General features: G+C 39.3%; 1 protein-coding gene across 3 annotated transcripts in view; it reads right to left on the bottom strand.

Moving 5' to 3' along the window:
* The window catches only part of DYNC2H1 (dynein cytoplasmic 2 heavy chain 1), a 152,666-nt gene that overhangs the window by 33,965 nt on the left and 92,652 nt on the right, over positions 1-26,049 (bottom strand). For all 3 annotated transcript variants that reach the window (XM_053385713.1, XM_053385711.1, XM_053385712.1), the window contains 12 exons: positions 24,453-24,518; positions 22,935-22,985; positions 22,052-22,129; positions 20,662-20,793; positions 17,376-17,448; positions 15,625-15,785; positions 14,259-14,384; positions 13,123-13,233; positions 12,058-12,213; positions 10,751-10,826; positions 6,484-6,695; positions 5,650-5,754 (listed from right to left, as the gene is read on the bottom strand). In XM_053385713.1, the coding sequence (XP_053241688.1) occupies positions 5,650-5,754; positions 6,484-6,695; positions 10,751-10,826; positions 12,058-12,213; positions 13,123-13,233; positions 14,259-14,384; positions 15,625-15,785; positions 17,376-17,448; positions 20,662-20,793; positions 22,052-22,129; positions 22,935-22,985; positions 24,453-24,518 (1,347 nt within the window). The remainder of the gene's footprint in view (positions 1-5,649; positions 5,755-6,483; positions 6,696-10,750; positions 10,827-12,057; positions 12,214-13,122; positions 13,234-14,258; positions 14,385-15,624; positions 15,786-17,375; positions 17,449-20,661; positions 20,794-22,051; positions 22,130-22,934; positions 22,986-24,452; positions 24,519-26,049) is intronic.

The following is a 26,049-nucleotide window of genomic DNA, read 5'->3' as shown; positions in this document are numbered from 1 at the left end:
AGCATATGAAGGTCTACAGATCACATTGATATTCTAGATAAGATCCATTATTTGGCCATAAAGTCTGGGCCTACATACAATTGATTTTATACATGAACGCTATAATGAAGCATTAGACCCACGGCTGAAGGAGGAAGGTTCTGCCAGTTGGGAAGGCACTTTCTAGCTCCCCCACCATACAATAAAGTGATGATAAGAGAGTTGCTGCTGGGCATGGATGCTGCTGTGAGAAGCAGAGAAAAAACTCTGCTAAAATTCAGGCTTTCTTCTCTCTCTGTGCAGCTGTGGCAGCAGGTGGAGGGGGGACAAAGGAGAGAAAGGAGCTTCTTTCTCCCTTTCAGCCCCCCCCCCATGACTGCCACAAATTGCTCTCTGAAGTGCCCCCACTCCATTGAATATTGCTCCTGAGACAAGTGATGGAAGGGGGAGGTGCTTCAGAGAGCTGTTTGGCAAACTTCTCTCTGAAGTGCCTCCCAAACTCCTTTAAAAGGGGGTGGGATAGCCTGTGAGGGGATAGGCAGGTGGGTGGGTTAAGGTATAAAGAGAGGATGGATTGGCCACGTGTTGGGGAAGGGGGGGTGGGTTGGCAAAGGGAATGGCAAGGGGAGCGAACAGGGGAGGTAGCCCCTAGTAATAAGGTACTGGTATATTTGTCTAGATCCAGCAGCAGCAGCAAAAACAGCACCTCCTCAGTATTTGTATAACTTGCAGGCAGAAAAAAATGTCCTGGTTCTGTTCAGTCACTTGTTATATGGATTTATTCTGCTTTGCATCTCACTCCTCCAATTTAACTAAGAATGTATAGTAACTTTGTTTGCATGTAACACTAAGTAAACAGGGACGCGGGTGGCGCTGTGGGTTAAACCACTTGCCGATCAGAAGGTCGGCGGTTCGAATCCCCGCGACAGGGTGAGCTCCCGTTGCTCTGTCCCTGCTCCTGCCAACCTAGCAGTTCAAAAGCACATCAAAGTGCAAGTAGATAAATAGGTACCGCTCTGGCGGGAAGGTAAACGGCTTTTCCGTGTGCTCTGGTTCGCCAGAAGCGGCATAGTCATGCTGGCCACATGACCCGGAAGCTGTACGCTGGCTCCCTCGGTCAATAAAGCGAGATGAGCGCTGCAACCCCAGAGTCGGCCACGACTGGACCTAACGGTCAGGGGTCCCTTTACCTTTACCTCTTTATCACTAAGTCAAATCATTTTCAAGCTGCCTCTCTAGTACTGGAAGCTAAACCACGGCTTGCCTTAACATCTGTTTAGCCTCAGTTATGCTGTTTTCTCTTCCAAACAAACCACAAGCAGTAAGCCCAGAACAAATCTTGGTTAATGCTCACTGTTTGTTTGGAGCAAGGCAAACCACAAGCTCTGATTTGGATTTAACACAAAGCCAAACCAATGTTTCACTCTCAGTACTGGGCAGCAGGAGGAGGCAGGGGGCTGAAATGGTCAGCATGTTCTCACTATGCACCAACATGTAGCATGCAGGTGGCCCAGAACATTGATGCAACACCAGTACACTGGTAAAGCACCACACGCACTTGACAGAACCCTACATTCAATCTCATCAAGTAATTGTGTTGTGGCAGTGTTTTATGAATGTGCACTGGGCACAACTACACAAGTGCAAAATATGGCTCTAAAGAAGCTTGATAAGATCACAAATACAATCACATAAAATTGCTTTTGTGGTGTTTTTCAGTTTGTACAAGTGCACATATATAAAGAAACCCAGACGAAGGAACTGAAAGCTGAGGGAAAGCAAGCATGCACCCTGCACAGAAATCAGAGATTAAAAAATGGTACAATGTAGAATTCCAAATGCATTTGTTCCACTGAGGAAGCAAGTGCAAGTAAATCCAGACTCTAAAATCTAGGATGAAGCCCGATTCCCATAAAGTTGACAGTAACGGAGGTAATGAAAATATTATCTATTGTGTTTAGGCCACACATACGTAAGCACTGGTAGACTAGGATTCCAAGGTTTTTCTTCTGAGAAAGGCATTGCATAGAAATAATCAATCTTCCGATAGCTTTCCTCAACAGAGGGAAATCAGCTCTTTAAATAACCGTATTTTTCTGTGTATAAGATGCCCCCATGTATAAGATGCCCCCATTTGGGGGGACTCCAAATTAAGAAAACACCCCTCAGCATTACCTGTGTATAAGACGAGCCCCAATTTTAAACCTCATTTTTTGGGTAAAAAAACCTAGTCTTATACATGGAAAAATACGGTACTTTGGATATATATGATTCAGGATAAGAAGATGGTACCATTTTGAGAAACAAACTTCTCAGATCATCATGCACCATTTAGAAAAACAACTAGTTGTTTGGCTAAGAGTTTTCTTTTTTCTTTTAGTAATGCTTGTTGTCAAGTATGAACTGGGTCAAGGTGTAGTCCAAGAGGTAAGTGCCAAAGCTAAACTCCGTATCTGAAATCTCAGTATCTTTATGTCAGAATTTAAACTAACAGGGGCTAAGGGCAGGTTTCACTTTTTCATAGTCATTTTTCATTATTATAAAAATGCACACCTTATTAATCAAAGACTTACAACTACTGTATTATCTGCTGTAAATGGCTGCTGCAACATGATGCAATGTTTCAAGGGCATCGTAAAGGATCTTTATGACAGGAATTTGCAAAGCTGAGGCTCAGAGCCGAGTTCAAAACTCCATATGGCAATAAGATAACTGAGTGTATGATTGAATAATAAAAAGCAAACGGTACTTTATAAATGATTTCTGTATCCTCCAATTATGTGGACTAGAAGAAAACAGTGTGAATTTCATGGTTCAGGTCATGTTTATGAAAGGGTAATTTGCAGAGATCCTTGCATACAGTAATAATCGTGTCTGTGTGCATTTATATACCAAAGACACATATGCAGAATGTCACTAACATTGCTTAGAGAGAATACTGGAGTTTTGCTGTTGACTGACTATGCCACTCAGTTCGGAAATGCATTCGTGATGCAGTAAGATTTCAAAGGGGATCCCATGACTCTGCAGTATGCTGCATTGTGCTGCAGCGTATATTTGTATTCTGCATCAAAGAAGGGCCAGCATGCTTCAACAATGGCTTTCCATGCAGAAAACACATTACAATTGAAATATAAAAAGCTAGAAATAAAAATGATTGTTTAAATGGTTAATTAAAGGATCACCAATATGATCCTTTCTCTTTACTTTTTGTTTAGGATGAAATGTTTAATACAGCAAAATGCATCCTGAAATAACCATCCCTTAATTCAGCTCACCTTTCTTATATGTTAAAGTAATTTATCAGAGGGCTGGATCTCCTGATAAAACAGGGGCTTTTCTATTGCTTCTGATATATTTTGTAATGAGTGGTTGTGTACAGTATTTCTTCAGTTAAGCAGCAGTGAACTGAACTCAGACTTTGATAAGCTGCAAATGGGCTCACAAAATGAACCAAAGAATAAGGCTATAACTCCTTTCTTGTCAAAAATGATTTACGGCTATTAATTGTCAATTAATCTTCATTAAATCTCAGAGAAACTCATTACACCTCAGTGTAACTGAGCTCTAACACAGACATTCCAAACATTTTTCACAGAATAAATTTTAAGCACTTGCATTTTCCTGTTCTTTTTGAATCCGAGAACAGTGCACCCAATACCCATCTCTCATTGATGGTTCAGCAGGATACCATGGTTGATGCTATCCAAAAGTCACCAAGATCTAGTAAGACCAACAAGGTCACATTTCCCCTCTCCCTCTCCCTTTAGATGTCATCTATCAGTGCAACCAAGACAGATTCAGCCCCAAACAGGTCTGGAGTGGATCTAGATAGTCAGTTTCCTCTAGGAATGCCTTAGGCAGCACAATGATAAGTTTTGTTTAATCTCTGAATTAAATCTGCAGTCATTGTTTTCCATTTCTTTCTGTTACCAGAATCAGAACATTAGAAAATACACCAGATTTAATGGAACTCGTGTATGAACAAGGTAAACTGATACACAGCTTTATTATGGCCATCTTTATGGTTTGTCTGGTGAGATGTTAGCTGCAAAAGCGTATCTCAGAAGCTAGCAGATTCTCACCTTCCATTTGCCTGGTGGAGAAGTGAATGCACACCACCAAAAGCAGCACTTTAATTGACTTACCCCAAATAGAAAGACATTAAACAATTGACTGGAGTCTAACATTGCATTCTAATCAATGTTGCAGAACCTTCTTTTGAATATGTGTGCTGACAAGCAACTCAATTTACAATTAATATTGTTTGCACGCCACCTCAAACTTTGAGCCGTGCAAGATTCCAAGGTTCCAGGTGCGAAGGACAGCAAAGACTGGTGTCTTTATGATATATGGCTTATTTACACGCTCACACATATACACCCTGAGCCTATGATGGAGGGGTTCACAGCATTAACACCCCAAGAGGGTTTTGCTTCTTCCATAGTCACAAATGTGGCAGAGCTCTGGCTCCCATCTGTCCAGCCTGCAAGCTTCTAATTGTCTATCATTAAATAGTTGAAGTAACTACTACATGATAGTATTTTGTTTTAGGAAAAATTAGCTCAGCACATTTAAGGTTTAGAGTTAGAAAGTATGTATTGGAAGATGGTCTTTCTAGCTGCAATCCCCTTTTTGTATCCTAAAATAAAGCTGCAATCCCACACACACTCACCTGGTTCTAAGCCCCACTGAATATAGTGAGACTTACTTCTGAGTAGACAGGCATATGATTTCACTGTAAAACTGATAACTATTTTCTCTGACCATAGATCTGGCTCTGTGTCAATTGTTCTAAGTTAATTCCTTTCTGTGGTTCTTCCAATGTAGCTGGACATATTCTAGCTAGTTATACAAACAATTCACATGAGGACTTTTGCCTGCTAAGTTTACTGAAAAAAATTCTTTAATGTAACTTGGAAATATTAAATAAAAACTACCTAATATTTGATAGCATGTGATTTCATAAGATTCTATGTAGCTGGGCTACCAGTAATATCAAGAGGAGTGAAATCTTCACAAAATTACAGAAAGGGGTCTTTATCATCACACTTCCCATTACAGTGATACCTCGGGTTAAGAACTTAATTCGTTCTGGAGGTCCGTTCTTAACCTGGACTGTTCTTAACCTGAGGTACCACTTTAGCTAATGGGGCCTCCCGCCGCCGCCGCACGATTTCTGTTCTCATCCTGAAGCAAAGTTCTTAACCCGAGGTACCACTGTACCACATGTGATATATCAACATGAGAGAACCAAAGTTCCTCAAATCTATAGCAGAGTGGCTGTCCATGACTCTACTGACAGATAAGATTTCCTCCTCATATGAAGAGAGAAATTCCTTCTATATATAGAGTCCTGGATAAGACAGAAGAAGTAACCAACACATTCCTTATATTCATAGGATCAGCATGGTCTATACAACACAGGTTCAACACAACTGTTCTGAGTATGAAGAGGCGTCAGATCCTTTATCTGAATCTCATCACCTTTGATCAATTATCCCTCAGAATGAATTATTTTCCTTACTTTTCCCTAAAAAGGGAATGAGCCTGGAAGCAATAGATCTCACTATCACAGGGAACCCTGTAAGATTTATTTTTGAACTGATATGATCTTTTTAGCAAGTGAGATTTGAAATCTTGATAATAAACAAACAAACAAATGCTTACTAGAGAACTGGTCATTCGTTGAGATGAGCGAGCAATGTTGGCAGGCAAGCCGAAGAAATCAGGTTTATCATCTTCTGGAAGACTTTCAATAACATGACGGTAATCCTATGCAAAAAGGAAAACTGGTATTCAATATGTTAATAAAAAAATATCCGAGCACTCTTATTTTAATGAAAGGAAGAGAAACATGTGGGTAATATACTTTGGAAATGAATTTCAGATTTAGATTTCAGTCTTTTTGTTATGTTCTTAGCCAGGTGAGTTCTGAATACACTAATAAATATATGATTTTGAATGTGCCCATAGATATGGTTAATATTATTAATCAATCTAAGTGACACAAAATTTAAATTTTTTTTAACTTAATAAGCTTAAACTTGATAATAAAGTACCTAACAATAAAATCATTAGGGCTGTAGTCCTATATACATTTCCTTGGGAGTAAGTTTGAGTGAGCTCAATTCAATTTACTTCTGAGTAAAAGTTCTTAGAATAATGTGGTGATTAACAGTAAAACAAGAAGAGTTGTTTTTAAAATGCAGCTTATCATATGCTCAAATCAGGAAAAGACCCACAATCCAAAAAAACCACGAGCCCAGCATTTGTATTTTTTATAGCTGTACTACTAGTTCTGACAGAATAAGGTAGCTATAAGTCTCTAAGTCTGAGATTCTCTCACTTCTGGTCAGCCTTCAGCATGCCAGGAGCCATAATAAAACCAGTCTTTAGTAGGTCTACAATTAAGCAACAAGAAGCATAATCACCTGCCAATTTAATAAAGCCAAAGAAAATTAATATTATTTTAACATCTGATAAGAAGGGACACATACTCACCAATATATTGCAGGAGCTAGGGAGAGTGATGGAATATGGAAATCTGCTCATCTTCTTGCCCCGGAAATTTGAGTCAGCAATGACTCTGGAATTAAAAAACTGTTCCAGGTATGATCTAAGGACTCTCATATCAAAGTAATTATCTATACGACCTCCATAAATAGCATTTTCCAATAAACCATGCACGAATTCCCACTGAAAATCTTTGGCGCCTGTAAATTATTAAATATAAAGCATGTAAAAATATGGCACAATGGCTTGGTTTCGGATTTCATCATTAAAGCAATCTTTAATACAGTGGGCAAATAGAATCTGCCATGCAGTGACTCATGTCTATGCAGATGACCTAATGTTTTCATTTAACTATGACATTACCTCCATTATAGATCCCTAAGGAGCCTTAACCATTTTGGCCTCAGGGACATTAGACAGTCCCTCTTTCCTTATAGCAAATCATAAGTACCCCCAGCAGCTGAGGACACACTCTAGAAAGTGAAGTCTATAGAGTGGTACCTCGGTTTATGAACTTAATCCGTTCCAGAAGTCCGTTCTTAAACCAAAACTGTTCTTAAACCGAGGCGTGCTTTCCCTAATGAGGCCTCCCGCCGCTGGTGCCTTCCACCATTCAGATTCCGTTCTTAGACCGAGGGAAAATTCTCAAACCAAGACACTATTTCCAGTTTTGCGGAGTTTGTAAACCAAATTGTTTTTAAGCCGGACTGTTCTTAAACTGAGGTACCACTGTATATCAAATAAGAGAATGTAAAGACCATTTCTTGGAGCATATTCCCAAAGCAAAAGAACCCTCCCCTTCTCCAAAGTGCAGTAGGAATGAGAGACAGGCACTTCAAATGGAGATTCCTTTTTTTCTTACCTGTTTACCTTCCTTCCCCAGTTTCAACAAAAACCTTCTACTTAAACTTTCTCTGTGTGTGTTTTTAACGTACTGTTGTAGCTCTGCCTAACTTGGCAGCTATCTTTTTAATTTCCAAGTGATCTATTTCCAGATGTGTTGAGAAGAAAAGCGTGACAGGGAAAAATAGTCTGGCTGGGATTTTTGGGAAGATGTGGGATATGCCCTTTCCCCACAATTTTTGGTGTTTGCATCTTTGCCTGTTTCATATGCTTGAGTTTTGGCATCATAGTTTTTCTTTCTTTCTGGAAGTGAGGCTTAAAGTCTTCAGTTTCAAACAACCCACCACCTCATCAACCTGTACGCACTGATAACTTCCTCTGCCCAACCTCCCATAGTGTAACTTCCCACATAATGCGCAGGGTGGAAGCTTAGATTAGCTCCAGAGAAGCTGCTGATTTGGGATGAATTGTACCAACACAGAGGGAACTTGAGCTGCCTGATGCTTCAGTGTTTCTTGAAGAAGGAACGACTCTTGAAGAGGGAGTGCCCTGGGCATTATTTTGAGTTATGCTCAGTCTTGGAAACCACTTCCAATGTTATTTTTAGGCTTTAAAATATGTGAAGCAAGAAGAAGTGGTCTCTGAGCATATGGCTGGAGAGAAAAAGTGACAGAGGAGATGCCTGCCTCCCAGGATTCTATGCTCTCCTGCCTTGTCACCAGATAAGATCATACCCAACCAGTGAATGGATTCCAACCAACGCAAATAGCGTTTTACCCTTGTTCCGGAGTAATTTCTATCTTACTGGTTACATGGGTGATGAATGAAAAGTGCTTCTAGTTGAAAGGAAGTGCATGGCAAACCAAGATTCATACTGATAGGCATGGTAAAAAGGTAAAGGGACCCCTGACCCATTAGGTCCAGTCATGGGCGACTCTGGGGTTGCGGCGCTCATCTTGCTTTATTGGCTGAGAGAGCCGGCGTACAACTTCCGGGTCATGTGGCCAGCATGACTACGCCGCTTCTGGCGAACCAGAGCAGCGCACAGAAACGCCGTTTACCTTCCCGCTGGAGCGGTACCTATTTATCTACTTGCACTTTGATGTGCTTTTGAACTGCTAGGTTGGCAGGAGCAGGGACTGAGCAACGGGAGCTCACCCCGCCGCAGGGGTTCGAACCGCTGACCTTCTGATCGGCAAGCCCTAGGCTCTGTGGTTTAATCCACAGCGCCACCTGTGTCCCAATAGGCATTGTAAGGAGTTCAAAAATCCCCTATTCATCCACACCTCTAATCTAGCCATCCCCATGCTGTGTTGGAAAGAAGAGTCTTCACCACAGAAACACAGTTTGCTGTTGGGTAGCAAAAGGCTGCTCTATTGTCTCCAGCAGCTTGACTTCTGTGTTGGGCAGGGAGGGAGGGAGGTTTCTTCTTTCCACCCAGCATGGACACTCAGAAAAGTTAAAAACTATTTCACACTGTCTTAAATAAAGTTGACCGAAAGTCCAGAGGTAGCATTATCAATTTACGGTGGTGTGGAAGGTTCACAGGCTATGAAGGACTTGCTCACAAATTTACTGACAACTGCATGAGTTATTATAGATAGGAAGTAAAAGGGGCAAGGTGAATATAAAATGGAAGGATGGTATAAGGAGGTGTGGGATATAGCTATGAATGATAAATTAATACGTGCTATTAAGGTAAGATGGGAAATATGGAGGAGAAATGATTTTGAGGTGATATAGAAGATATTTGTAGAATTTGTACCGTTAAAACGGAAAGGGGTCAAACCATCGCAAGAGGTGTTGAAATTATGGTAGGCTGGATACTTACAATGGAATGGTCTTGGGGGTGGGGTGAACATTTTTATTTATTTTTATTTATTATTATTGCATTGTCAAAATAAAAATAAAATCAGGATAGGAAGGGTGGGAAGACAAGCGGAAACCTTGCATGCTAAAAAGAAATTGTATATGATGATAAATATTTTGAAATATTTACAGAGACTTAATAACAATGGAGACTTTTAAAAAAACTATTTCATTAAATTCTGTCCTTTTGACAACAGTAAATTTGGAAAGTCAGTTGCCTTGTGACATATATTTTATTTGTATTCAAAGAAGCATCTTGCTGTACTAGATAAAGAGACCTTAGAGGCAACCAGCTGCCTTTTGTTGCTGCAATGGAAGAGGAAAAAACCCACTCAAGGCAGCCAGCTGCTTATTGCTGGCTCTGCTGCAGCAGTGGCAAAAAAGCCCCCTGTAACAGCCAGCTGGACTTCACATTCCTCTTAAACTAATGGAACAAGTTCTTTGCAAGATTTAAAATAATTACCGTATTTTCCCGTGTATAAGACAATGTTTTTTGCTAAAAAAAAATAGTAAAAAATTGGGGGTCGTCTTATACACGGATGGTGAATGCACAAGGGTTTGGGATCTGGTGTGAGCGGCCACGTGGTCAGTTTCACTCGTCCAAGCAGCCTGTGCACATCCTCGGAGGTAACAGACTGGAACTGATCCTACGCAACTTGACCAGACAGGACTCTAAGCACTCTCCTGCCCCAGCCCCACTACCTCTTTCTGAATCTGAGCGACTTTATCTGCAAAAAAAAAACTTTGCAAAATCATTACAGAAGATCTTGATGTCCTCACCAGGCCCCAATGGTGAAGGTGGTTCCGTTAGATTGTGAACCAAGGAAAAATATGGTAAAAACCAATCCTGTTCAGTCAGAAAAGAATGCAGTAGAATTTACCTCATGCTAAGTTTGAATAAAAGTGCACCCCTGTCACATCCTGCCCCATCAGGCAATGGGGTACCAAACACCCCTGTCGAATGTAGTGAAGCAAAATCCTCAAACCTTCTACACTGAGACTGAGCTGGCTTAAGTATTGTGACCTCCTAATCTCTCAGAGAAGCATGTTTTAAATAATTAAACCCTCTAATTAACTTTGTACTGATACGTTTAAATGCGTCCTTTTGGACATGATCAAATTTATCTGTCTATTATTTGGCATTTTTCGCAGTTATACATGCAGTTATGTTCATGTGACAAGTCAACCATAATTAGTCTTCATTCAAAGTTATCTGAATAACTACACATTTTTATAAAAATTGCCACATTCTTTTCCAAATATTTTCTTACATAGAGAAAATTCATGAATTGTTAATGTAAATATGCTCGTGAACTATTTAAGAATTAGTTTTCAACCACCCTCCAAGGAAAGTCTTGTTTTGAATTAGGACAATAAACAGTATTTTGGATCAATGGCTTAGGTGCTTCCCTAGTCTTTTCCGCAATTGTTATCCTTCCATTCCTTGTTAAGCTCAAATATGGGAAGCTCACATGGATTTATGGTTTTAGCAAAATGAAGTCAGACAATGAAATCAGAGTTCCCTGAGAACAAGATGACTCACCTTCAAAGAGTCTGTCAATAATGTCATACCCTGCACGAAGATCAGATAAAGAAAATTCATAAAATTTGGTCCAGCCCTGTAAGAGAAAAGGCAGTTTCTATTACTCATTATTAAATGTGCATGACCATATGATGATAAGAAAATGTTCAAAACTATGTATCATGGAGAAACATAGTAAAAAAAAAATGTAAAAGAAAACAGCACTAAGGCGCCCTAGACCTAAAACGTTCTACAGGTCTGAGTGAATGATTACTGACCAGTAAATAATGAAAGAACTTCCAAAACAGTCTGCTAACCTATAGATTACCACCACCCAGATTTCTAGGATTGCTAGCTATCCCAGAAAACACACAACACACTGAACTTCTATGCCATTCAGGCCCTACATGCAAGGTAATGTTTCTGAGCAATGCAGAGATCCAGTGCTTTTAGCCTGAATTTTGGGAAGAAGGAAAAAAAACCTTAACATTGAGGAATAATGCTATTTTCAAATGCTTTAAAATTCAAAGGTCTCAGGAGCGGAAAAAACCCAAGTGTGAGGATCCAAATTAATCACAGGGGCACCACACAAGACAACAAGGCAGGGTTAGCTTTGGCAAGTGAGGAAAGAGTCTTATTTCATTTAAGTCATGATGACCTCCCAAAGTAAAATAAGAGCAAGTATCAATTTTGTGGGGGGTAAAAAAAACACCCCAAACTTGCCCTGGACAGCTTTCTCAAGGCATAGTTCCAAATGAAACAAATTGTAAGAATTTATGACAGCTGCATGGCCTGCAGGCATTTAAAACAGCTTCTTTCAACCAAAACTCCAGTTTGGGAAAACAAACCCCAGTTACTACATTTTAACAGTTCATTTTAGTACAAGTAAACAGTGGAAGCTAGTGGAGTTTATCGTGGGATCTTCTGTTAGGTGGACATGGAACAACAGCTATTCTATGAAACAAGCTGTTTCTTTATAAAGCTTCTCCCATACAACAGAAATAATGTTAGCTTACAAAAAATAAAAGTTCACAGAATTCAATTAGCTCCACCTACCCACCCCTTACTTTTTCAGCACTGGTCTTTATGGTTCAATCTTTATAATAATAAATAATAATAATAATTTTTTCATTTATACCCCGCCCTTCCCAGTTCAGAAAACCAGACTTAGAGCAGCTAACAACAAATTTAAAACACTTAATTGATTTAAAATCAAGAAAGGGAAGGTGCACAATTTATTTTAAAATTAAAAATACATCTGAAATGAAAGGAAACAATTAGTAACCGAAAAACAAGATAAAAACATAAGCAATGAGTAAGACTCATACCTGAGGGATGTAATTTCTTCTTTCTTGACATGCAGCATGAAACCAAGCCAGGCTAAAGAGAGCATGGGCTCGAGACAAATTCCCTTTTTTGCTAATTTGCTCTGGACTCCAGGATTCATAAGTTCGCAGTAAGTTCTTTTTCAGGCCTGGAGGTGCCTATGGAAGAAAATAAAGTCTTAGTATAAAAATAGTATCTGCAAGCAGAAGTCGTGCAATAGGGCTTTACCATTCCTGTCCTCTCCTTCCCACTATAGCCCATTGTGACACACAGCAAGGGACACAAAGAGTTACAATGGAGATGTTGTTGTTGTTTAGTCGTTTAGTCGTGTCCGACTCTTCGTGACCCCATGGACCAGCGCACGCCAGGCACTCCTGTCTTCCACTGCCTCCCGCAGTTTGGTCAGACTCATGTTTGTAGCTTCGAGAACACTGTCCAACCATCTCGTCCTCTGTCGTCCCCTTCTCCTTCTGCCCTCAATCTTTCCCAACCCCAGGGTCTTTTCCAGGAGTCTTCTCTTCTCATGAGGTGGCCAAAGTATTGGAGCCTCAGCTTCACGATCTGTCCTTCCAGTCCTTCAGGGCTGATTTCCTTAAGAATGGAGAGGTTTGATCTTCTTGCAGTCCATGGGACTCTCAAGAGTCTCCTCCAACACCGTAATTCAAAAGCATCAATTCTTCGGCAATCAGCCTTCTTTATGGTCCAGCTCTCACTTCCATACATCACTATTGGGAAAACCATAGCTTTAACTATACGGACCTTTGTTGGCAAGGTGGAAAAACTGAGAGCAGGAAGTTTGCCCCTCTTGCACAATCTGACTCCCAACGGTTTTTGCAGATTTCTCCCTTCACACTGCAGCCTTCATAGCCAGGAACTTTACTGAGGGTCCCCAACTCCCAAAAGAGGTTTTTCAAAGGCTGCTGTGAGAAAGAAGGCACAGGAAACCCCAAATTCCCCACTGGACATCTGCTCATATAACTCAGAATACAATCCTATGTGTTGCTTTAGGTGTCAATATATTTGTGAATTCCCCACTATGTTATATTTTGCTGGTAATTTAATCTTGCCTCATATGTTATCTTCAAACTTGATTGAAGCAAAATAGGAGAAAATTTAGAATGGACTTCAGCAGTCAGCCAAAGACGAAAACCAGGCTGGGGTTGCAGATTATTCAGTTCCTGTAGAAAAGAAATGTATTTATATAAACAAACAAAAATTTAAGCAATACCACTGATGCACACGATTCCTGTCTGAAAACCTTGGGCAATAACTGAGATTTTAACACACCAAAAGGAAGCACAAGCCTTATTCATCCAAAAATAATTTCAGATTAATTTTAGTGTTGACTTAAGCAAAGGGCGGGAATAAACCAGGATCTGAAACTACGGTTTGGTCTTGGCTTGTTGTCACAAACTATTGTTTAAAAAAAACAATTTCCATGAATTTGGATGTTATTGGGAACTGCAGTTATCTTAAAACTCACAGTAAAAGCTTTCAATCTTCTGTTCCATGTAGAACAGGAGAACAGGGGGAACCATGGAAGCACAAGGTTTGTGCAGACTCAGTCACATAGTGGGAAAACCAAGTTTCTGGTTATGTCTGAACTCAGCTTCCAACAGATTCCTCTCTTCTTTTGTTGTTTGAGCCCTTGGAGCACAGTACATTTTTCTAAGCAGCTGAAATATGTCATATTTTTCCTAAGGAAATTGAATGCATAGTATTTCAATGGTATTTACTAGGGACGCGGGTGGCGCTGTGGGTTAAACCACAGAGCCTAGGACTTGCCGATCAGAAGGTCGGCGGTTCGAATCCTGCGACGGGGTGAGCTCCCGTAGCTCGGTCCCTGCTCCTGCCAACCTAGCAGTTCAAAAGCACGTCAAAGTGCAAGTAAATAGGTACCGCTCCGGCGGGAAGGTAAAGGGCGTTTCCGTGCACTGCTCTGGTTCTCCAGAAGCGGCTTAGTCATGCTGGCCACATGACCCGGAAGCTGTACGCCGGCTCCCTCGGCCAATAAAGCGAGATGAGCGCTGCAACCCCAGAGTCAGCCACGACTGGACCTAATGGTCAGGGGTCCCTTTACCTTATTTCAATGGTTTAGTATTTTTAAAAATAAATAAATTGGGGGGCACCATATTCTTTTCAATGCATAGGGCTTCTGGAGATCTTAATCTGACCCTGCTGCTGAACACGTGTATTCTCTTACCTTTTCTAATATGGGAAGCCATGACACAACCAGATGCAAATTCTTCAAGCAGAGCCATTCTCCATTTCGTGCACATTCTTTTACAGTCTGAATAGCTAGATCAGCTTGGCCCTGGCCCATAGCAACCTGCAAAAGACAATCAAATGTTCTAGTTTATCATGGATATATGGTTTTATGTATCGTTTTTTAATTGGACGATGGGTTCTAGCTGTGTTTTATCTCCAATTTTATTTATAGATTGCTTGGAGAGATTTTTAAATAAACAGAATTCCCACACTATGACACTGTGAAAATGCACAATATGGTAAGTTTAGAATTGCTATTGGCATTTATTTGTGAATCATTTTGGACCACATCATCTCTAGTTAATGGAGACAGATTGCAGCTCTGTTGGTCTCATTTACATTTGTTCTGTGTCTTTATTGTACACAAAATTACTTCAGTGTAAGCTGAAGGGTCCTTCCTCTTCACTTTACATCTTATTTTTATTAGAGGGAAGCAGAATAGCAAGTTAACACAGCTTCCATCAGTCTTGTACATCTTACATGCATAGTGTTGTACATCTTTCCATTTGGAAGATCTAGTTTTTAGCAGCCAAATATATTAAAGTAGACTTTCAGAAGAAGATATGACAAACAGGAAAGGATTTCTATTTCATTCCAGTATATTTATTAATAAAACTTGTATAAAAATAGTGCATTTGCTGGCCCAATTCAAGCTGCTGGTTTTAAAGTGATAAATATTTAGGGCACAGAGTATCTCACACATCATCTTTGCCCAAATGTTCCCACCCACCCCAGCTTTGAGATTTGTTATTGGCATCATACTAAGGATGACATTATTTGAAAACAGAAAGACTAGCATTCACCAGGACCAGAGCCTTTTCAGTAGCTGCCTCAATTGTTGTGGAATGGCCTCCTCCAGGAGACTTGTTTAGCCCCAGATCATGTCTCCTTTCAAGGAAAATCTTTTATAACTCTTGTTTTGTCCTATTGCTGCTTGATTTCTTCTGTTACGGTTTCATTAGTTTTGAAGTTGACTTAAAATTGCTTTATTCATGGTTATCATATTAAATCATATTGTAAACCAATTTTAAAAGAGCAAATAGAGGTATATAAATCTACTAAATAAGCAAACAGGTCTAGCCATCGATAATATTCATATTTCTTTAAAGGCCTGTGAAAGGAGGGGTGGGTGCTCTGAGAGCTAAGCTGGTCGGGGGGCCCTGCCAGGGATTGGCCACTTTTTTGTTTCTAACAACACTCCTAGCCCTGGGCATCAGACAAGCTCTGCATGTGCCTGCATGAACCCTTATCATGCAAATAATTTGTGGGCTTTTTAATGCACTGACATATATGAAACTTACCTGATGGTAGCACTCCCCATTTCTTTCAACACTTGCAAGTTCTTGTAATTCCTGAGAAGGATCAGCACCAGGAGAAATAATGATCAAGATAGGTTCAATTTCTAGCGTTTCTTTATACAAGCGTTTCAGATTCAGTGGAGGAGGTGACAACTCTTTGATCCCTAGAAATGGACAAATATATATATATATGAATTTTAAAATACCAGTAAAGTTGGGAATGCATTCTGAGTAGCTACCTCTTTGCATCAGTGGTTGGAATTGACTAGTTTCCCAAGTTCCCGATTTCACTTGAAACAAAACAATAGATCTTTGATCTATAAAATACCTTGTTATAGAAAATCATACTGCAAAAATCAGACAGTAAACTACAACAGGGTGGATACTGTCATAGATATTGACCTTCCTTTCTAGTAATGTTGAAGCTGGTGATAAAAGTGCCTGTATTGGAAACATATTACTGTAGCTAAAAATACCATAATTCAACTCTTGAGTTCATATACACAAATCCTAGAGCTGAAAAGGAGGTACATTTTAGAACTTGAACACTACAAATCACACCACATCTGTTAGTAAAATGAAGAGAGAATGGTAAAAGGTACGATATGTTTAAAATGTACACAATCTCCACGTAAACTCAAACACCAGCAAAAGCAGTCATAAAAAGGCAAACTCATGTGCAGAACTACTGTGTTACAACTTTCAGGCTATTTACTTGTCAGTGTTTTAAGAAACTACATCTTCCTGTTTAGTGTGTCTGATGAGCATTTTTCAGGCTTTCCTGAAAAAAATCATGGGTAAGTGCACACTTAGATTCTAATGACAGATTGTTACCATGTAGAAAAATGAACAGAAAAGGCGAGAATGAGAATAGCGACAAGAGCTGCCTTTTGTACGAAGGAAAATATAAATAAAGCTGCCGCAAAAACTGGTTCATGGGCAAAAGGGGAAGGGACAGATTCCTAGGAAGAGATCCTGAGCAGACTTCAAATAATATTTTAACAATGTTTAATAACACCAGTGGAACATCAAGAATATCAATATCAATAAATTAATAATACAATAGCAGCAATAAAAAAGAATCATTTACAGGGCAGCAGACATTTAAGGATTAACAGGTTGGGGGCAAGGATGAGGAGAGAGTCCAAAAAACAAAGGGTTAAGTTTCCTGGTCCCTACCCAATGACAGCACTAGAGATAAAACATTGGCCATGGAGGGACCAAGAATATTTGGTGGAGCCAAACACTTATTTCAAACGCAGAAGCTGCTAGAAGATAACTATGTTTAATTCAGCACATGTAATTCTAGCCGTAAGCTTGCATGAGCGCTGGCCAGAGCCAGCAAGGCTGGCTAGGGAATTTGGGGGACAGGAAAGCACAGTTTTCGTTTTGCCTCTTTCTTGTGTTCTTCAGCTCAATCCCCATGTTCTAATGCTTAACCTTGAGTTTTCCACATGTAGGTATAAATGACTCTTCACATCAGACAGAATGTGGTTCTGCAGTACTATTGAATCAACTCCCCGCTTTCTCATTTTCCCTCCCACCGAGCCACTGCCTGGATTTTAGTTTTCAAAAATGGCTTCACCTGTTGCCTCAGCTACTGGATCAGAAAGAAAAATTGTATGCAGCATCTAAATGTGCATATGGTTCTCTACATAGGGATATGCATGTGCTTTGAAATATATAGTACCCATACTAGAATCAAGGCGTAATTTTTTTTTACCTCATGTTGTTCTAAAAACCGATCAACTTACCCAGAGCTTTACATGCGAAAAGGGCCATTGCGCTCTGTAGTCTATCTGGCCTGACAGCTTGAACCACAAGGACCTTGAAACAAATATAGTCATATTAAAATTCCAACATATTATCAAATATCAGTGTGCATTTTTTGATGTTAGCCGCCCTGAGCCCGGTTCCGGCTGGGAAGGGCAAGATATAAATAAAATTTATGATGATGATGATTACTACCACATGATTAACACAAGCGCAAGGATTCACGTTAGCACAGACGGAATTCCCCCCTCTCCTTGCCCTGCACCATCCTCCTGCTAGGGGAGGAAAAGGTAATACAAAAATCTTTAAAAGAAACTGGGTATGCTTTTTAAAATATAAGCTTTTTTAAAAAAGTAGACGAAATGACTTTCCAGATAAGTTACAATGCTGATTTAAAATACATCATTAATTCAACGAATAAGGGAGATACAAGTTGTTATATATGTTGTTTGTTCTGTGTTATTTTGAGGTTATGATTTTTTTAAAAAATTCTGTACTTGTAGGTTCAGATTCTTGGTAATAGGAGGCACTCAATGAAAATAATTGGTGCTTGATTCAGGACAGGTAAGAGCGCAAGAGAGTTAATCTATCAAATTCTCTGCCACACGATGTGGTGATGGCAATTAAATTGGATCTTTTTTTAAAAAGGATATTGGATCTGCAAATGGGTATTAGTTATGACAACTGTAGTGGAATATTCATGTTCAGAATGCCATCGAATACCAGTTGATGGTGTATGTGGAGGACAGAAGTAATTGATTATTAACATGACTTATCAGTGTTAGTCCTGGAAAAATCTGGCTAGTCACTATGGGAGTAAAGAGACCTGGACCAGATAAATTTTAGTTTTGATACAGCAGATGTTTTTGCATCATCTCAATTCAATATAAATTCTGCAGTATTTCTAGGCTTGTCAACCAATTAAAGTATGCTTTCTGGGTGATTGACTTTTGAAGTTAAGCAACTAAAATAAACACCAATTGGTGAGCTGTTGTATAGGTGAGATTGAAAAGCATTTAATGGAAAGAGTGCTTTATTTTAATAAAATGAACAGATAATCTTCTTAAGTAGTGCCTGAATTATTTTTTTAAAGTAATTTTTAACAGTTCCATCAGCACTGATAACCTTCTCACAGGTGACAGCTCCAATTAAAATCAATTAAAATGGCAGTTTTTAATATGTGACTAATACATTAATCTATCAATTCTGTTGCTCAGTCAGTCAATGCTTCCAATTCTCTCTCTTTACAATATGGCAATCTGATGTAGCTGGTAGAAGCTGACAAAACAGCAGCACTGCAGGGGGAAAGGAAACACTGTAGCACCCACTGTAAGAACATAAGAGGAGCCCTGCTGGATCAGACCAAAGTCCCATCTAGTCCAGCATCTTGTTTTCAGAGTCATCAACCAGGTGGAAAGTCCACAAGCAGGACAGGAGTGCAACAGCACTTCTCCTCATTTGTGATTCCCAGAGGCATACTGTCAGAGGCTAAGACCTCTACCTGAGGGATAGTTTTATTCCCCAGAAGATGTAGTAAATAACAAGGCGTCCCTTTGGCCAAATTGCCACGCATACCGAGACAAGAGAGGAGGAGGGGTGAGGCAGAGAGCCTGAAAACATGCTGGCAGAGCCAATCCAGTCCTCCTGCCAGTGCGTTTCCACCATTCTGACCTTACTCCTCCTCTTCTTCTCTAACCAGGTAGGTAGCAGTGACTAGGGCTGGAAGGAGGTCAGGTAAGTGATGTGCCCCCCCCCATTGTCTACTACTGCCTGGAAGGTGAGAAGTAACTACGGTAACTTCCTCTTATCAAAGCCCGAAATTTACCTGCACAGATGGGCTAACTCTATACAGAGTTTTGCCTAGACAATCAGGAACAGTGGCCAATCTCCTTATTATAGCCTTTTATTATAAATATATATAATTGTACTTTAATAAGGCAAGCTGGATCAAAAAGTCAAAAGTAAGGATGGATTGAAAGTTTATAGTCCTTGAAAATATAATTAATTTATTTTACTTCTCGGGCAAGATCCTATCATCTTAATAATAAAAGTAGGCAGGCGGGCAGAGCACAGGCACAAGCGTGTTCTTATTTCCTTAAGTCTCATATCGTAAACCTTTTATTCCTCTCCTCACCTGGAGACAGTCTCCACCATTCCTCCTCTGCCCAGTCCCTGACAGTCAGAAAGGAAGGAAAAAAACAGAGAGAGGAGACACTTGCTTCCCAGAATTCTATGCTCTCTTGCCTCATCACCGGATGAGGTCATACCCAACCAGTGAATGGATTCAGACCTCCAAAATCTATTCTTCAGGTAAGACCAATCATACTTTCTCTTGGTGCCTGGTGTGAAAAACACAAGCTCCGTCTGGCCTTGCTACCTTTCAGACTGAGAAAAATCACTCTGCAGGCTCCAAAACATTCCCACGAGGTCCACTGTTCACATTTTCACAGGCCGATTCTGGCTTAGTAAGGTGTAAACTTGAAATAACTTTTTAAATAAGATGTTAAATAATATCAGTGCATCAAGAGTGGCTTCATCAAGAAAATCATTTTTTTTAAGGGAATAACAATTAATTGAGGGAATGTTAAAATCGATCAATTAATTTATGGGGAGAATCAATTTCAAATTGGAAAAGGAATCAAAGGACAACAACAGACAGAAGAAACCAATGGACACACACATTCAGAGGAAAAAATAAACTTAAAAGCCCTTAAATAAACCCAAGTACTGGAATTAATACAGGGATAAAGGCACACCACTCACACCCTCATCTAATTCACAAACCACACAAATCACAGACTAACCAACAACAAAGCAAGGCCAGAAACACACAAGCATTTGCCCTAGTGCCCACTTGAGAACATAATACTTATTTCCAAAGCACCATGGAAAAATCAGGCTGATGCTAAAAAGAGGTTATACTGTCTTGGGTATTTTTATATTGTTAGTTATACTGTGAAGCTTGAATAAGTCTGCTTTGAATGAACTGTGGTCTATAGTGCTAGCCATCAGTAATTCTATCTGTTTTATTGCTACTTGTTAAAAACAACAACTTCAAGCCATAATAAAATTACATGTTAAAACACCAAATTTAATTTTGATGAAGTTCCATTGCAAATGGTATTTTAGCAATGACAAACTTCTTGTTTCACAAACTCACTGGTTTCAATGAGACTAAGGATGAGTAGTTTCATTGAACATGGCTGCAACGGCCACGTTTAGCTAGACTGTGGTCTAATATTTAAATAAGGAAATATCAAAGTATACCTGTTGGAAGAGTGAGATTCTGTTTGCAATAATAGACGGAAAATCTTGTTCACACATTGAACTCCGTGAGAAAATCTGCCATAGAGGTGCATCTTGAAAGCAAATGGTCTGATACAGGTTTGGAAGAGAGATCTGAAGAACAATTGTGCAAGTTTTATATTTAACAGCAAAAAAAGTAGTGATCTATTTTTAATAGCTGAACAAGGAATAATTTGAATAAACTGTCATATAATTGCAATTGTTGAACAATCCATTCTTTGCAGCCCTTTAACAAGCTACTTAGGAGTAACTTTTTTCATTGATTTCTAAAGAAGTGCACTCATGTGGCTTATAATGTACCCAATGTGTCAAAACAATATGCCAGTTATAAGACCACTGCTAATTTAAGAATGTGGTCCCATTTACATATATTTCTAGTGAAATGAAAGCTATATCCCATGCATAATCTCACAGCATCACCAGTGATGAGGAGAAGAATTGTTCCACTGCTATAGTTTTCTATGGAAAATGTTCCATTTCTAAAAATGCATTGCTTCATAAAATTAACAACTTTGTAAATTTTTACAATACCAGTCAAACTGAAAACAGCTCAAAAGTGTGACTAACTTTCCCAGGAAATGCATGCATGCACACACACAGGCACAAATAATGCACAGCAATTTGGCCACCAAAATTGGTATGCTGATTTAGTGCCTTCAACCGTCCCAGCGCCTTAATACAAGCACCTTCTGGTGGTTCCCTCACTGCAAGAAGTTAAGTAACAGGGAACCAGGCAGAGGGCCTTCTTGGTAGTCACTCCCGCCCTGTGGAACACCCTCTCATCAGGTGTCAAGGAAATAAACAATTATTTGACTTTTAGAAGACATCTGAAGGCAGCCCTGTATAGGGAAATTTTTAATGTTTGATATTTTATTGTGTTTTTAACATTTTGATGGGAGCCGTCCAGAATGGCTGGGGCAACACAGTCAATTGGGCAGCATATTATTATTATTATTATTATTATTATTATTATTCCATATTTGTATAATTTTTCTGCTAAAATATTACTTAATTAATGCAATTCATACTGTTTTGGTAAATTGAGAAATGAGGCAGCAAAACAGGGACTACAGAGAAGACATACTGAAAAGTCAAGAGTACATGTTACATATAAACATATATAACTGAACCTCAACAATACTAGATCAATTGCTGCATTATTATCTAGAAAAGGCAGGCCACTCTACAGAATGAAAATATATTATATGGGTGTGGTTTGGATGCAAGAAAGTGAGTGAAGAATTCATTTTGGAATAGTCAAATTTAAATTAACTAATCCGATCATATTAGCAAACACCAATTTTCTTAGTGTTAAACTGATTTTTGAAGAAAACGTCAACTGAAATAATACCTTTAGAGTTGCTACCGCCCATGCTCTTTCCTGTTCAATCCAAGAAGGAATCTGGTCTCTAATGCTTTTTTGGGAATCCTTAATAGAACAAGAACAGATTATTGTATTTTGAAAATGTTTCACATATACCAGCAAGTTTTAAGGTATAGCACAGTAAAATTGAAACATTTTAACTTCCACTGGTTTCAAAGGCAGTGTTAGGCATATCTCAACCTTACTTCATTGAAATCAAAATAATGTGAAAGTGCCTATTTGTTATGGAAAGGTGCAGTAGAGAAGAAGACACAATGCTGGAGTTATAAAAATGCATAATCAATAACAGCTTTTGACCATTGCTTTTCTGTATTGATCACTTGTAATGTGCCTCAGAAATATCCACATCTTTCACTACCTGTACTCACACAGCTAAAACTGAAAACAAGTGATGTGAACATACCCTAATCACCCATGTTTTAGAGGTTTTTTCTCCTTCAATCATTCCTGGGGGGGCAGGATTAGTTCTGATTTCAAAATGATATCTGTGATCTCATGAGTAACATCTACAGTATTTTCTATAGTAGGGATCTCTCTTAATAAAGCTCTTCAGCATTGCTATGTCTTATGAAATCACTACAAAAGCAGTCTCCACTTCCTATGATATTTGGAATCTCAGCTTGTCTAGAGTGGTCAGAAGGAGCCACCCATGACAGGAACCTGAACTACTGGTTTGGCCCAATCAGGTACCCGCTTGGGGCTAAAGTCCAAAATTCTCACCAGCACAAAACAGTTAAAAACAAAAAAACACACATGTTTTTAAGGTCTGAGGCCTCTGGGCCATGGAGGTATATGGCATTTGGAAGATATAGTGCACTACTTTTCATGAGAAATATCTGTTAAGACTCACAGATTTTCGTAACATGTCTCCAATGATCACACCCGTAAATGTGTCCCATTCCTATAAAATAATGAAAGAAACCCAAGTTAAAATATGCTGAAGCGTAACGTACATAATTGTAAATTCTGAAAGCCAAAAGGAAATGAGTATTACATTTTCAAAGGGACCTAAGAAATGTAATGCCCCACTTCACGTGCAACGGTGAAACATGGAAAAGCCTCAAAAAGCCCAAGTGAAATGTCACACCTCTGCTCTCCTCCTGCAGCATAGACAGGAGGAGCACTTCTCCTGAATTTAGTTAAACTATTAAAAGAATCTCAGCTTAGCACTGTGTTTGAAAGTAACCTTGGCAGAAGTCCTGGTCATGTGCAAGGAGTAGTAGTAGGGAGCGTGAGAGTGTGAAACATCACTTGTTAAGGCTCATTCCTGGTTCAGTGTTACATGCAAACGTGACAATTATTGGCTAGCAATGACTAAAGCATATGTGCTTGGAACCCTGTAAAAGATGTGGGAAGAATTTGAAGTGCAGAGGTGGCAGGCAAGAGAGCAGCTAAACCCATCCTACATCCTGTTGATAATTTTGTTCTTAGCTACTTTCTGAGATTCCTGGATCAGGAGGTCAGTGTGAAAGAGACTAGTGGCACTGGTGACAGTTCCAGGGAACATTTGAGCTGGAACATCTATAGTACCCATTAGTCAGAGGTAGACTGCTCCTACTACTGCTGTGAGACCATCTTCTCTCCCAACCAGGGCAGGCCTGGAATCATTGGGAAGATACCCTTCTTGCTAGTCTGAAAACCATCTATTGAGCAAGCTAAGGCCACTGAGACAAGGTCTGCCAGTTTTGTACTGTCTGAACGAGAGAAGTCTACTACATGTGGAATCACAAAGCTTATATTGCAATCGGGAAAGGAAATTATTGAAATTTTTATCTCATCTTTGTTGATAAATAAACCTCTGTTTCTCTTTGCTTTCCTTAAGTACACCTTTAGGAGTATCCCGAATAATTTCCCCCAAACACAAAGAGGACTAGCGGTAGCTACATTTGTTTCATATGTTGTTTTATACTTTGAAGCTACATGTCAATTTTTAGCCATATATTATGTAATCACAAGTAACTTCTAAAAGATCTCACACCCATAACACACAGCTGTTCTAGCAAAATGTGGAGAGAGCTACGGGCTGATAGTGCTAAGGAATCACAAACTCTGCACACCACCATTTCATTTCATCCTGTGGATCTCTCATATCCGGTGGCAATATTTCATCAGGCATTACAACTGTCAGAGGAACATTCAAATGTAAAAGGAAGCATTCCTATATCACTTACAAAAAATTTTTTTTCCTTCCAGTAGCACCTTAAAGACCAACTAAGTTAGTTCTTGGTATGAGCTTTCGTGTGTACACGAAAGCTCATACCAAGAACTAACTTAGTTGGTCTTTAAGGTGCTACTGGAAGGAAAAAAAATTTTTTGTTTTGACTATGGCAGACCAACACGGCTACCTTTCTGTAACTATATCACTTACATTATCTTGAAAAAGTTCAGGATGCATGCCTTTCACAAAATGCAATGCAAACATCAGTTGATCAGCCTACAATAACAAAAAGTTAGATACATTAAGGACAGCATGCTAGGCTACATTTTCTAGAAATTTAAACCCTATAATTTAGTTTTCACATATGCACAGGAACTAAAGGCAATGTTAATTATAAGACCATATATTATTTTCAAAGAACTGGCAACATACTTTGAGGGTGAAACTAGATGTAGCTCATTTTCCTTTCATCAAGCCAGTTTGGGAGTGTGGTGTGAAGGCTTTAACTCAGGCTTCCTCAACCTCAGCCCTCCAGATGTTTTGAGACTACAGTTCCCATCATCCCTGACAGCTGGTCCTGCTAGCTAGGGATTATGGGAGTTGTAGGCCAAAAACATCTGGAGGGCCAAGGTTGAGGAAGCCTGCTTTAACTCTTCGCTCCCACCATGGTCCCAATTAGAACTGCCTCACCCACTTCCTATTCATAACGAGGGGAAAGATACTGATGCCAATAAAAGCTTTCATCCCATTCTCTGGGAATAGGAGCTAAGAGTTAAGGCTTAATTCCAATTACAGCATAGTCCTTATCCAGATTACATATTCCCAATGCAGAAAGAAAAATTAAACACAACCCCAAACTATGTGACGATCATGTCTTGTTTAGCTCTTAGTCACTTCTAAGAAATATCTCTGCTGACATGGCAGGGGTGGGATCAGAGCTTTAGGCAGAGAAGCAGCAGTCCCTCTGTTGAATGGGCTTTGGATCTGATGTAACTTTACACTAGCTTAGTTTACACCGGTGTACTTTATGCCAACTTCTTGTGCATAGGACTGCTCTCTTTATTTCTTAAATCAAGTTTAAGAGAACATGCTATGTGATCACATGTTCCTCTCTCCCCTCTTGTGCAGATATTTTCCCCAACAGCCTTAACAGTGGCTGAACAGTTATGACAAACTAGAACCATTGGTTAATGCTAACTAAGGTTGCGTTTAATCAGAATCTGAATTGTGCTTCAAATTATTCATTTCTGTGAATAAGATCATATGCCCTATTTTAGTCTGTTACTGTTAACGTGGTTACTATGTCTTTAAGTGTGGCATGCAATGATTTTGGAAATGATATGAAAGATGCAAAACAGATCTAATTAATTAATTTTGTAATGCACAAAGGCTTATAACTTTAGCTTGGAAATCTTTTAATATTGAATGGCTACAGTGTCAGTGCAGTACACAGTCTTACATTACAGCCATATATCAGCTGAAGTGAAAGGGTAATTGAACTAGCTCATTTCTGAACCAAGCAACTACATAAATCCCTAACTACTAATTTATAGTTTTTCAATGAATTCGCTTTCAGAGCTAACCAGCAGCATTTTAAATTCATCTACAGTACCCAGCTGAAACAAAGGGTCAGATGCAGCAATGTTGATGATATAAAGCACCATCATAACAAAAGCAAATGGTAATAATTCATTTTGATATCACAAAATTATATGTTTAACCTTCCATTTATCTTCTACTCTTCAGGGGAGATTTTGAAAACAAGAAATCTCTCATATACCGTATATTATGAAGCGCTTGGAATGTG

The sequence above is a fragment of the Podarcis raffonei genome, chromosome 4 (assembly GCF_027172205.1).
Source record: "Podarcis raffonei isolate rPodRaf1 chromosome 4, rPodRaf1.pri, whole genome shotgun sequence".
In the NCBI taxonomy this organism is placed as follows: Eukaryota; Metazoa; Chordata; class Lepidosauria; order Squamata; family Lacertidae; genus Podarcis; species Podarcis raffonei.
The sequence above is the reverse complement of the archived record's forward strand: the minus strand, read 5'-3'. Positions and strand labels throughout refer to the sequence as shown.